Source organism: Ursus americanus, chromosome 14, assembly GCF_024610735.1.
Source record: "Ursus americanus isolate L20-20 chromosome 14, mUrsAme1.1.p, whole genome shotgun sequence".
Taxonomy (NCBI): Eukaryota; Metazoa; Chordata; class Mammalia; order Carnivora; family Ursidae; genus Ursus; species Ursus americanus.
Window position 1 is genome coordinate 9,333,148 of NC_142140.1, and position 12,998 is coordinate 9,346,145.

Consider the following 12,998-nt stretch of genomic DNA (forward strand, 5'->3'; position numbering starts at 1 on the left):
AAAGAGATTCCTTTTCTTGGAAGTTGTGGAAAGGAAACTAATCTGGGAGCTGCAAATGCTCAGAGAGGCCGTAAAAAGAGAGGAAATCTGGCCCAAAGACTTATTCTATTTGGCTCATTCAGTGTTCAGTTGGCAACATTTAAAAGCAGAGAGATTTCTCATAAACAGCCCATATTTCTTCAAGACTGCCCTCACTGGTCACCGTGTCCCCCAGGGCACCCTTGGTTGAGCTCAGGTGTCCTTGTGTGGCTGCTCCCCAACACTCCCCCTGGCCTTACTCCCAGAGGAGTTCCCTCACTACCTGTGAGGGCAGCTGACCAGCTCCCAGACACCGCTCTTCACTGTAGCAGGAAACATGACGCGTTCCATCACAGATCTGGGGCTTCCGGGAACTGGGGTCAGGAGTTCTGCCCCGAGGACCTACACTCTCAAAGAAATCTGATGAGACAAAGAGGCACGCTGGCACTTACGGCGCCTCCTGCCACCACTAGACGCTCAGGGTCACAGGGATCACCGGACACCACAAGGTCACTGCCACGGTGTAAATAACTACACCAGGGCGTATGCGGACTTGATCAAACTTTTATTGATACGTTTATCATGCCAAAAAAGTTTTTTAAAATTCAAATTCCATTTGAAAAGGAGGCCACAAATGATTGTTGGGGTCCCAGCCTGCTCCGGGACGAGGCCCCACGTTCATGAGAAAGCACGCACATGCTACAGCTACGTGATCTGATCACCGAGAACCATGGTCTGGGAAACTCCTGGCGATCCCTTGCAGGATGCCAGCTGTGTCTTTAGTTGGTAGCTGGGAAACAACAACAAAATAACTCCATTCTAAGACTTCTCAGAACATCGCTGGCTTTGAAACTATGGACCCTCAAGGATCTACCACCACCCAACCTAGAATATATGTATGTATGTGTGTGTATATATATATATTCCCACTAAAAAAATCACTGTTTTTGTTGCTTGCTGCTGGCACATCAGACCCTTAGTATGGCCTCAGCACTCCTGGCCTTCCTTCTTGGTGGGACCCCGTGGATTCCGGCTGTGGATGGGCGGCCCTTCAGGAGCGCTTGGACTTGCTGCAAGTCGGGCACAGAAGCTGCCCCTTGGTGACGATGTACGCCCGGCCACTCAGCTGCTGCTCACAGCCCTCACAGACAAAGTGCTTTCGGTGCCAGGCCAGGTCTTCCACGCGCTGGTAGTCCTCCGAGAATATGATCTGGGGAGGGGAGCAGAGGAAATGTACGACTCAGGTTCTGTCCCTAGTAGAGACAGTGAGTGGAGGACGAGTTATAGATGGTGGTTCGTCTTCCCCATTCTCCTCTTGACCTTTAAATGCGTCCCTGGAGGATTCTGACCTAAATCTCAGGCAGTAAGTACAATATCTGGCACAGGTCATGACTGCATCTTAGCTTCTTAGATGGAAAAAAAAAATTCTCCGCCACAGGCAAGTTTTACTCTTTGGCCCAAATCCAAAGCCCAGGTGTGTTCTGAGATGGGATCACATACCCCACTGAAGACAGCCCAACGATAGCTAAGGGCCAATGGCCAGTCTTCAACAGCAAGGTCACACAGGGTCACGTGGGCTTGGAATAAAGTAACACTTTGGAATGTGTATATATACACTGAGGAGTCCCTGAGGAGAGCAGAACAGCAGACTTATTAAATGTATTTTATGATTTGGGGGGTCAAACAGGAATCAGGGAACCAGCTGCATGATGTTGGGCAAATCACTTCATCTTTCTGTGCCTCAGTTTCCATATCTGTGGAATGGGGACATAAAAACTACCCATCCCACGGGGTTTTACGAGTGCTCTGTGTGTTACTACATATGCAGTACTTGGCATAGTGGCTGAGACATAGCCGATGCGATGTGATTGTCACTGACCTCTCTGAGCTGTTCTCGTCTCAAACGTAAAATGGAGATAATGACAGTCTCTCCCTAAGGGACCGCGGTGAGGTGTAAATGGCACATCACATGTAAAGTATGGAGCAAAGGGCTGACCCACTGTAAGCCCTTAATATTGGGTGGAGTGTTGCAACTCTAAATATACTGTTGTCCTCACAAAAATGAAGTTGTGGGGGAGGGGTGCCTGGGTGGCTCAGTCAGTCCAGCCTCTGACTTCAGCTCGGTCATGATCTCAGGGTCCTGGGATCGAGCCCCAGTCATCAGGCTCTGTGCTCAGCAGGGAGTCTGCTGCTTCCTCTCCCTTTGCCCCTCCCCTGCTCATGTTCTCTTTCTCTCTCCAATAAAATTTAAAAATCGTAAAAGATAAGGTTGTGGGGCAGGCCTGCTGACAGTCCTTTTCCCTCTTAACCTCTCTTGATCACACAGTATTAGATAAGACAGTCGTAGGGTTTCAACTTCATATAGAGAGCAACACGAGGGGAGGTGGGAGGAGGGAGGAGGCAGCTACTGGCTCAGAAAGAAGACGACGTTTCTAACTGTCGTATGTGCCAACGATGAAGGGAGTGAGTTTCCTGTCGTCACAGGCATGCAGACAGTAGTTACCATGATCATAATTATCACTGTCACTGTTAATATACCTTAGAGTTCCTCTAGCCTGAACTCATATTGGAGAGTCCAAGCCCTTTCATGGCATCTCTATTGTAACGAACTATAGAAGTGATCCTGAAAGTACAGGCTGATGGCATCTCTACTGTATTAAGCTAATGTTGTAGTACTGTATCATATCATATTACATTGTAAGACTGCTAGAAGCTCCTGTTTATTAATTACGTAGGCCCTGTGCCAAACGTTTTCATGCATTATTCCATTTTATCCTCATAGCAACCCCTTGGGATGGGCCTATTTTCCTCCCATTTTATGAGTGGTACACTGAGGCACGGGAGTCAGGTAACCACACCACTAACTGTGCAGAGCCAGGTCTGAATGTGGGCAGTCTGCTTTCTGGCACGCCTCGCCCCCCATCGTGTTCTGCCGAGTACTTACTAAGTGCCGGGCATTGTGCCAAGGATCAGACCTGACAAGAACGATGTGTCCGACCCATCCCGAACAACCCCATGCGTGTGAACTAATTTCTGCCCCACTTTGCAAATGAGGAAACAGAGGTCGAGCGCAGGACGTGAGCTCTGAGCCTCAGTTTTCCTATCTGTGGATCACATTCTCAATGAAGCCACACTCACCCTGGCCTCTGGGTCCTCTCCCACAGTAGAGGGAGTACCCACCTCACCGCCCAGACCTCCCCCCACCCCCGGCTCTCACCTCATCGCAGCCAGAGCACCGGGGCCGCAGGCTCTCGCAGTAATGGCGGCCACACCAGGGTGCACCGTCCTTCCAGAAGTAGATGAGGTCCACCAGTGGCTCAGAGCACTTGACACACACAAAGCAGGTAGGGTGCCACTGCTTGCTGTAGCCTGCCCTGTCTGAGTAGACCACAGGGCTGTCAGCGGGCGCCGCTCCCTTGCAGAACTCACAGAACTAGAAGGGGAGGAGGACACCATGGATACGAGATGGTCAGAACATTTTGACACAGGTTCGAGTTTCCATGCATCTCTTTAATCCTGAGGGCCCTCCAGCAAGTTACTGTACCTCTCTGTTCCTCAGTTTTCTCATCTTCAAAGTGGGATAACAACATTGCCTACCTAGTAGGTTGTTGTGAGAACTGAATAAAGTAGTTGTTTAGGTCAGTGAGTCTCAAACTTTTTATCCTCCAGGACCCTTTATATTCTTACAAATTATTAAGAACCACAAAGAGTTTTTGCTCATATGGGTAATAGCTGCTGAGATTTATTGTAAGAAAAATTAAAGCTGAATAAAAATTAAGTAATTATTTATGCATTTAAAAATAATAAATCAACATGTTAACATAAACATTCACAATTAAAAATAACTGTTTTCCCAAACAGAAAAATGTAGTGAGAAGAGAGGCACTGCTTTATATTGTTGCAAATCTCCCTACGGACTGGCTCACTAGAGGACTGTGGGATTCTCATAACTGCCAGAGCTCCTCATCGCTTGCATTATGTTGTTTTCTTTGAAGTATATGAAGGAAATCTGACCTCACACTGGTATGAAGTCGGTTAAAGGAAGGGAGAAGTATTTTAACAGCCTTTTCAGATAACTCTGGAGCTTCTTCCTTACTCTAAATCAAAACTGGGCAAGTGATAGTTTCTCAAAAGTCAATGTGGAGTCTGAACCGTATCAATCAACCTTTCATCCTGGTTACAGTAAAACCCACCGGATCATCTTGCACTTTGAATGGATCTTTTATCCACATATAATTATTTTTTAATGAACTTTAAGTTTTAGAAGAGTTCTAGATTTACAGAAAAATAGTGAAGATAGTACAGAGAGTTCTCATATACCCCATACCTAATTTCCTTTGTTCTTAATGTCTTAGAGTAATAATGATATATTTGTCACAATTAACCAATATTGATATGTTATTCACTAAAGTACCAACTTTATTTAGATGTTCTTAGATTTTACCTAATGTCCTTTTTCTATTCTAGGATACATTACATTTAGTCCTCATATCTCCTTAGGCTCCTCTTGGCTGTGACTTCTCAGTCTCCCCTCATCTTTTTTATGGTTGTTTTGTTTTGGGTTTTTGTTTTTTTGAGAGAGAGAGAGAGTGCGTATGAGTGCGGGGGTGGGGAGTAGAGGGAGACGGAGAGAGGGAATCCCAAGCAGGCTCCGTGCTGATGTGGGACTTGATCTTACGACCCTGAGATCATGACCTGAGCCGAAACCAAGAGTCAGACACTCAACAAAATGAGCTACCCAGGCGCCCCTAGACTGCCCTTGGTTTTGATGACCTTGACAGTTGGGAGAAGCACTGGTCAGGTGTTTTGTAGAGTGTCCCCAATTGGGATCTGATGTTACTGTCATGATTACATCAGGAGGAAAACCACAGAGGTTAATTGCCATTCTCATGACATAGTATCCAGAGTACATACTTAATCCATCAAATCTTTTGAGTCATTTTGGAGTTATGTCCTGCTCCTCAAAACTCTGGTGATGCTGACGCTTGGTGGCTCTAACATTTCCTTAAGACACATCTACGTCCAGCACTACGCTCAGGACTGTGCACGCCTTACTAATACCCCTTACAGAAACCCTGGAGAATTACTTCCCCTTCTAATTTAGCTCCCTTTTAAGGAAATCATTATTTCCCTCCAGACATGGCAAAACTGAGGTTCAGAGAGAGTCAGTGGTTGCTCAGTAATGTGCAGCTGATAGGAGGCAAAGCTGGGATTTGAACACGGGCCAAGCCTGCCCCGGAAGCCAAGGTTCTTTCTACTCCACTGCGTGTAGGCGTCAGCAGACTGTAGCCACAGCCAAACCGAGCTGCTGCATATACTTGTAAGACCCACCAGCTAAGAATGGATTTTATGTTTGAACTCCAATTCAGTGAAATGTTTTTGCCCAAAAAAGAATTCCATTTTTTCTCATTAGTGGACCTGTATTATGGACTGAATTATGTCCCCCCACCCCCAAATTCCTGTGTTCAAGTCCTAACTTCCAATGTGACTGTATTTGGCCATAGGGCCTTTTAGAAGGTTATTAAGGTTAAATGAGGTCATAAGGGTGGGGCCCTAGTCAGACAGGACTGGTGTCCTTGTGAGAGAGCAATCACCTTCTCGCCCACCCTGCGTGCGCACAGTGGAAAGGTAGTGTGAAGACATAGTGGGAAAGTAGCTACGTACAAGCCAGGAGGGAAGGCCTCATCAGAAACTTATAGCACCTGGGGCGCCTGGGTGGCTCAGCCCTTAAGTGTCTGCTTTCGGCTCAGGTCATGATCCCAGGGTCCTGGGATCGAGCCCCGCAGCGTGCTCCCTGCTCGGCGGGAAGCCTGCTTCTCCCTCTCACACTACCCTGCTGGCGTTCCCTCTCCCGCTGTCTCTGTCAAATAAATAAGTAAGATCTTAAAAAAAAAAAACAAAAAAAAACCAAAAAAAACAACCTATAGCACCTGCACTTTGATCTTGGACTTGTAGCCTCCAGAATGAGGAGAAAATAAATTTCTGTTATTTAAGCCACCCAGTCTGTGGCATTCTGTTATGACAGCCTGAGCTGACCAATATAACCCGTATTACAAAAACCTATGCTTAATGCTTTTATCCTATGCTTAATTCTATTTTGAATTTCAGAAGTAGAAAACTTGGTGGAAATTTGTTTTCTCTCTTGTTACATAAAGTACCTACATGATATCATCTGTTTTAGCTCTTGGCCTACAACACCTGAAATATTTGCTACCTGGCCCTCCACAGAAACTGTTTGCAGAGCCTGGCTTTAGATGAGAACTTGATCTGACGAAGCACCAATTGTAGGTCAGCCCAAACAGAAATACTATTTTGCCATGCAAAGACAAGTAGGCATATGTTAAGAGCCTAAACACTTGGTATCCTTAAGTTATAGACTTGAATTACATACTTAATATATATTTTTGCATATGAAGATGAAATAAAGGTTATGATGACGAAAAGTAGGGAAAGAAAACCAAACGACGAGGAACGCCCATGTACTAATAGGGGTCCCCAAGCACAGTAGTTGTTGAATGAATGGCTAGATAAAAAATGTGCTTGCTAATTGATTTGGACAGCCTGACGATGGTCCTTAGAATGTGCTGGACTTGTTTCAGTTATGCCCCCGAGAATGAACAGGGTGAGTCCTTTACCACAATGAAAACCCTGTTCCCCTGCACATGACTGAGTCCCAGCTCCCATGGAGCTCATCAGAGGGTCTAAACCAAAAACAAGTGATGAATCATCATTCACTTATTTTCACCCTCCCTTCGGCACAGCTGGGAAGTGTAAACTCTTTGGCAAGCGCTGTATGAGTACCAAGTGAGTTTTCTGTCTGGCTGGCTTTCTGTAGTTCACGGGATGAAATTTCCAGCCCTTTACCTCCCGCACAGAAGGGACTTAGTGTCAATCCACCACCCAGTTGGGTATCACTGGGATACACCAGTGGGGCTCCCAACTCCAGATTTCCCAGATGTTGCTTAACATGGAAGCAGGGAAAGGGATGTAAGTGCACCCGGGTGCGTCTGGGGAGTATCGGAAGGCACCCACAATCCACAGAAGGAAACAGAGCGATGGGAGGTCACAGAGGCAGTTTGGGGGGCCGTGAGCCCAGGTTATGGTTGTGACTTCTGGAGGTAATGAGGAGCCATTACTGGTTCTTGAGGCTGGGGGCACTGTTTGGTTCACACTGTAGCGCGATAATTCTAGTGGCAACAGCAGTGTGGAGGGGGAAGGAAGAGAAATCCGTAATCGCAGAGATTCGTCCCCAGCATGTCCGAAAGTGCTGTCTCAAGGGCCTCCCTCAATGAGGAGTATCCCTTCCCTCATTGTTCCCCCAGCATCCCTGGCTCATGGCCTCATTACTACCAGTAGCCTGCCCTTTTCAAAGCAAACAGTGTCACTGCCATTTTATGAAAACAAGATGTCTGGGTAATGAGCCCTGTCAGCATGTGTCAGGAACCAATTTCCTTCTCTGGACTCTGAGTTATTTTCTGTGCTCCTTTCCCTGTCATCTCAAAGGATAGTAGACTTGACAGTGTCCTGGTTCTGTCAGCCTGGTGGTCCTTCAGACATGAGGGGCAGGCTGGCAACCAAGAGTCAGAATGCCTAGCCTTTTTGGCTCCTATGATCCTGAACCTGCCTTTCTCTGCACAAACTTATTCTCCTACGACCTTGGTACTGAAATTGACAAATTGTAAACTGCAGTGGACGGTTGAGAGTGGGGCTAGCTGTGTGACTCTGGGCATGTTACCCAACCTCTCTGTGCCTTAGTTTTTTTCACCCATCAAGTGAGGACACTAATAATATTAACATCATATAGTTGTTCTTTGGATTAAATGAGATAATTGAGTTAAAATCTCCTGTTATCCCTTCCCCAGTCCTCTTTATAGATGAGAGACCTGTGGCACAGAGGGGTTAAATCACTTTCCCAAGATGACAAAGACATGTTGAAGACAGGATGTGCTTTTGGTTCGGAGGCCTGGGGTTTCTTTCCATAACTCCAAGATCACTTAGGTCTACAGGAGGTCATTCCTCCTATCAGTGAGCTTTGTTTTCCCCATCTCCATTTTTCCCATCTGTGCATGGCCAGAGGATAGAGTTATGTGAATTGCATTGTCAGTCGCTACCCCAGACTCAACTACGGTCAGTCCCTTCTCCCAAACCACCCCCTATAAGACAGTGGTTCTCAGACCTGAGTCCGCCCCAGCATGCCGTAAAGGGCTCATTAAAGCAGACCATTGTGCGGAACCCCAGAGTGTCTGATTCGGACAGGTCTGGGAGGAGCACAGGAATCCGCAAGCTCCCGGGGATGCTGGTGTGGTCGAAGGACTCAGTTTGAGAACCACTACCATAGAGTGTTGAAAGATGAACTTAAAAATAAGCTCAGCAAACATGATACCACCAATTCTGTTCGGTTACAGCAAAAGCCAATTTGAATTCCTGAGATGCTTAAATTCTAGACAATTTTTAAGAAAGCCCACTGTGGTCATTCTCAGGCTACTTTCCCTGTGAAGAAGATAGTGTGGCCAAGTAAAAGTCCCTTGGGACTATGTTAAAAGGCATAGAGAAGAACATTTATCATTAGCATATCAGTTGGTTCTTATTCATACTCTCAACCATCTAAAGTCAGAGCTTGCCCTTGAGAATCTGTCTAACATTTGCCAGATAGCTTAGTTTGCAGACTATTTCCCCCTGGGGGCAGGAGGTGTGGCACAAAAAAGGTGAAGTTTCTCCTTGTGCCACTGAAGTTTGGCCCTGGCCCTGTTCAAATAGAGATTCTGAATGAAAAGGGTCTAAATGAAAGGGTTTGAAAATTCTGTACTTTGGGCCTTTTGTGATGTGTAAAAACACCTGTTTGGAGAAAGCTGAGAAACATTTTAGATTTCGGTGCCTTGGGAGGTAAGACCCCGTAGGGAAATGATGTTGGCAAATTCTTGGACACACCTCCAACCAATGTATCTAAGTCCCTTCCTTTGATTGTGGCCCCTCCTTAATGACTTGCTTCTATTGAATAGAATATAGTGTGAGGGATGTTACGGATTCCTGAGGTTGGTCATAAAGACAACACAGTCTCTTCCACTGGGGTCTCTCTCTATACACACACCTCGGGAGCCCTGAGCAGGCAGGAAAGGAATCCCGAGACCTCTTTGCCTGGGCAACCCTGTGGAGAAACCACACAGAGAGAGGGGAAGAGGCCCAAGGAGCCCCTCCCTGGCTGGTCCAGCCCAGCTATTTGTGTCTTCCTAACCGAAGCCACAGACCAGCGAGACAACGAGCTTCACAAGCCTCCAGCTCCCAGCCTGCAAGCTGCTCCAAATGATACCACATGGACAGAGATGACATATCCCCACTGAACCCGGCCCAGATTGCTGATCTGTGAGCAGGACAGATGTTATTTTTTTTAAGCCTCTATACCTTGGGGTGGTTTGATATGTAGCATTAGGTGAGAAGAACAACCAATGTGGGCACACAGAATTATTAAGACTTCTGAAATGGGAGTAACCGAGACACAAAGTGTTTTAGGCAAGCAACAGTAGATTAGGGATAGTGGCCAAGGGTTACGTGGCCAAAGAATGATCTCTAAGGACGGAGCTGTGTTGGCCTTCAGAGAATGATCAACAGATATGGAGAACCCTCTGAACCAGCAATAATCTCTCTCTTAGGGTTGCCAGAAGTTCTGTCCCAATCATTCCGTTCTTTTCTGGAAGGCTCTTATCCAAAGGCCTACTCAGTCTAAACCCAGAGTGCCTTGTGAAAATCTCACTATTACAATATAGTAAATATTAACACAAGGGCCTTGAATTCAGGCGTTGGGTTCTTTCCAACACAAATACTCAACAATTTATTTATAAACAGCATCTCCCCATTTCCTCTTATGGTGATTATTCACCATCTTTGCTTAGCAGCCTCATGTATCGCAGAGTTTTGTTTTTTTTTTTCATATTTTCTTTCCTTTTTTGGCCCAGTGTCATTTCTGGCATCTTTAGACTCTTGCCTTCTACTCCTCCCCACACTGTCATCCTTCTGAGACTTGCCGTACAGACTGGGCAGGCTGGATGCAGTGGTTAGGGTGATGGGCTTTGGAATGAGATCGCTGCCATTGCTTCATCACCGGTGAGCCCTCAGACAAGTCACCCACCTCTTTGAGCCTCAGTTTCCTCATTAGTAACATATGGCAGGCCCTGATTCATGGGAGATGCTTTACATATGGTGGTCACCGTTGTTAGTCAACCATTTCACCTCACGCTTCTTCTTCGGGAAGATAACTGAATATGGGGCTCTCTGCCGAGCTAGGTATTATGTTAGGCATTTCTAACTGACTCTCCCTTACCGCTTATCTGCTAAAGGGGGAACATGGAGCCAGGAAGGCCCTCGGAAGAGAGGCAGTCAGCCTGGGGTGTTCTCAAATCCAGCTCTGACTAGTGTGTAGGCAAGGACTGCTTCCCATCAAAGGAAAAAGACTGACATGGGATCATCTCTGTTGTAATGGCCATGCTTGGTGCCTGCAACTGCATGGGGGCTGTGGAAATAGAAGGTTCCATTCACTGGAGTCTTGGTGGGGTTTGGGGTAAGGTAGGCCTTAGTTTAGTTCTAGCTTAACTATTCATAAGCTAGATGACTAGAAAAAGGGGAAATTATATTTTGTAGGAGAATTCTTAGAATTCAGTAAAAAAAAATTTGTGAAGCCATTGGCATAGTGCTGGGCACAATCTAGACAGTTAAGGGATGGCAGCAGACATCGTCATCATCATCCTATTAACCTATAATAGCAAAATGAAGTTGGATAAAACCAAACTAATTCATAAAAAGCTAATAACCATCTTTTACAGTGGTTCTAGTTCTGGGGTGAGCAAACTACATCTGTGGGCCAAATCCAGCCCACCACTTGTTTTTACAAATAAAGTTTTACTGGCACACAGCCATAGTCATCTGTTTAGATCCCGTCTGTGGCTGCGTTAGGGCTACAAGGCCAGAGTGAGTGGCTGCGACAGAGACTGTATGGCTTGCAAAGCCTAAAATATTCACCATCTGCCTTTTACAGGAAAAATTTGCCAGCTCCTGTTTTAGTCAATGGAATATGACGCAGCCCACTCCAGAAAAAAAAAAAAAAAAGATGCTTGTGAAGCTTATGTGGCAACATGGAAAAGTATTTATAGCATAAAAAGTGGGATAAAGGGAATTTTCTGTGGAAAAAAAAAATCCCTTTAATGTCATTAAAATATCCCCATTGTAAAGGAGGGAGGCAGATGTTGAGAAGCTTGGTAACCATGGTGATTTTCTGGGCCTTTTGGCCTGGGTCCTCCAGCTCAGACAGAGCTCAGGATTCGGGGGTGGGGCGCTGGTTTCAAATTCCCAGAGAGGGGCTGGCAGGAAAGCCAGCCTGCCGAGCCCACAAGCCAAACATCTGCTGCACAAAGCTTTGGAAGTCCCTCGCCCACAAATATGTCCCTTGTTGGGGCAGGAGTCGGGCTGAGCAGCCAGCTGCTGTAAGTTTCCATCTGAGAGGCAGACCTTGACGGGAGGGGCGCTGCGGGGAAGGGGCTGGGTGGGGGGCACCCGGCAGGGATGATAAATACTAAAGGGTGGAGATTACACCCAGTGCTATGTTCTGGCTCTCTTTCCCCTTTCTTCAGTTACAAGTTTGGGGTGTAGGGAGAGGCGGAAATTCCACGCCCAGGAAATCCGTGTATTTCATTTCTGAGAAAATACCAAGTAAGCATTCTAAGGGCGGGGAAATGGTTTGGTGGGGCTGTTAACAATCAGAGCATTGAGGTCATTGCCCTCACAGCCCAGGCGCTCATAGGTTCCATCCAGGTGGGAGAGGTGGGGAGCAGAGGGCCTGGAAAGTGGATACGGGGCTTTGCCATTCTGGAGTGAATATTCCAGGTTGCTGGCATTGGCAGGTCCCTGGCCATGGAGCCCTCTGAAGCCCTCCAAACCCATGAGAACTCATGGTGGGTGGGATTGGGGTGTGGTGGGAAGGTCCTTCCATTGTTTTTGGCACGCAGACAAGAGGCCCCCAGATTCTTCACTGGACTGGGCTGTGGGTGACTCCAAACATTGCCGCTCATCTAGCAAACCCAAATACATGCACCTTTGTGGCATTGTCCCCACCAGCCCAGGGCCCCACCCCAGGGCTGCTCAGACCCCTCAGGACCGGTGACACACAAGGACCTGGGATGGAGTCTCAGCCCCACCTCTTATCAGCAAGCCTCTTATCCTCTCTCTGCATCAGGTTCCACATCTGTGAAATGGGTTAACAACCCCCTGACCTCTCCAGCTAGTTGTTAGGAGGGTTCGAAGACATGAATGAGTCTGCTGGGCAGTAACAGGCCCTCTCCCTCCTGCCCCCCCTTCCTTGCCAGCACATATACCTGGGGCAAGTAAAGAGAGGGAGGTGAAATATTTTGGGTTTTTAACTGGCACCACTGATTCAAAGGGCATGCTTTGGGAGTGACAGCAGCTGAGTTAGCCCCTGGGATTCTTCTCCTCATGAAGACAGATACCTGCGACAGCATTTCCCAGGTGTCCTGCCTCTCCTAACGTCAGTGTAATAATGACACTTTCAGAGGGCTGCTCAGAGGTAGGTAAGGGCAGCCACAGCTCTCGGATTCACTCTTCAGATGTGCCTTGGATGATGTGAATTTGCCCCGTCCCTTCAGGGGAAGGCTGTGTGAGGGCCCGGAGCTAGAAAACTGGGGTGCACATCTATGAACCGGACTCAGATCTGAGTAACGGCGCAGCCCCAGCCACACAGGGGAGTTGGGCTCAGAGGGTACTGTTCCCACCAGTGGGCTGGCCTGGTCCACCCATTGTTATATGGCCTCACCCCTAACTCAGCCCCTGGGGGCATTTCCACGTGGGCGATTTGGAAAAGGCTTCTGGCAACAGTGTTCCTCTGGTCTGGATAACCCTTTCCTCTGAGCACATTTTGGTGGAGGGGCTTGGTGAGGAGGACTCCACGGTCTGGCTCAGCCGTTGCCGGCTTCGGGCCC

The 12,998-nt window shown here is 47.3% G+C and overlaps 1 protein-coding gene across 1 annotated transcript in view; it reads right to left on the minus strand.

The window, feature by feature from the left end:
• Positions 1–562: 562 nt before the first annotated feature.
• Positions 563–12,998, minus strand: part of LMCD1 (LIM and cysteine rich domains 1) — a 58,496-nt gene continuing 46,060 nt past the window's right edge. The window contains exons 5-6 of the mRNA XM_045808131.2: positions 3,236–3,451; positions 563–1,228 (exon numbers count right to left, since the gene is read on the minus strand). Of these exons, the coding sequence (XP_045664087.1) occupies positions 1,070–1,228; positions 3,236–3,451 (375 nt within the window). The 3' untranslated portion in view covers positions 563–1,069. The remainder of the gene's footprint in view (positions 1,229–3,235; positions 3,452–12,998) is intronic.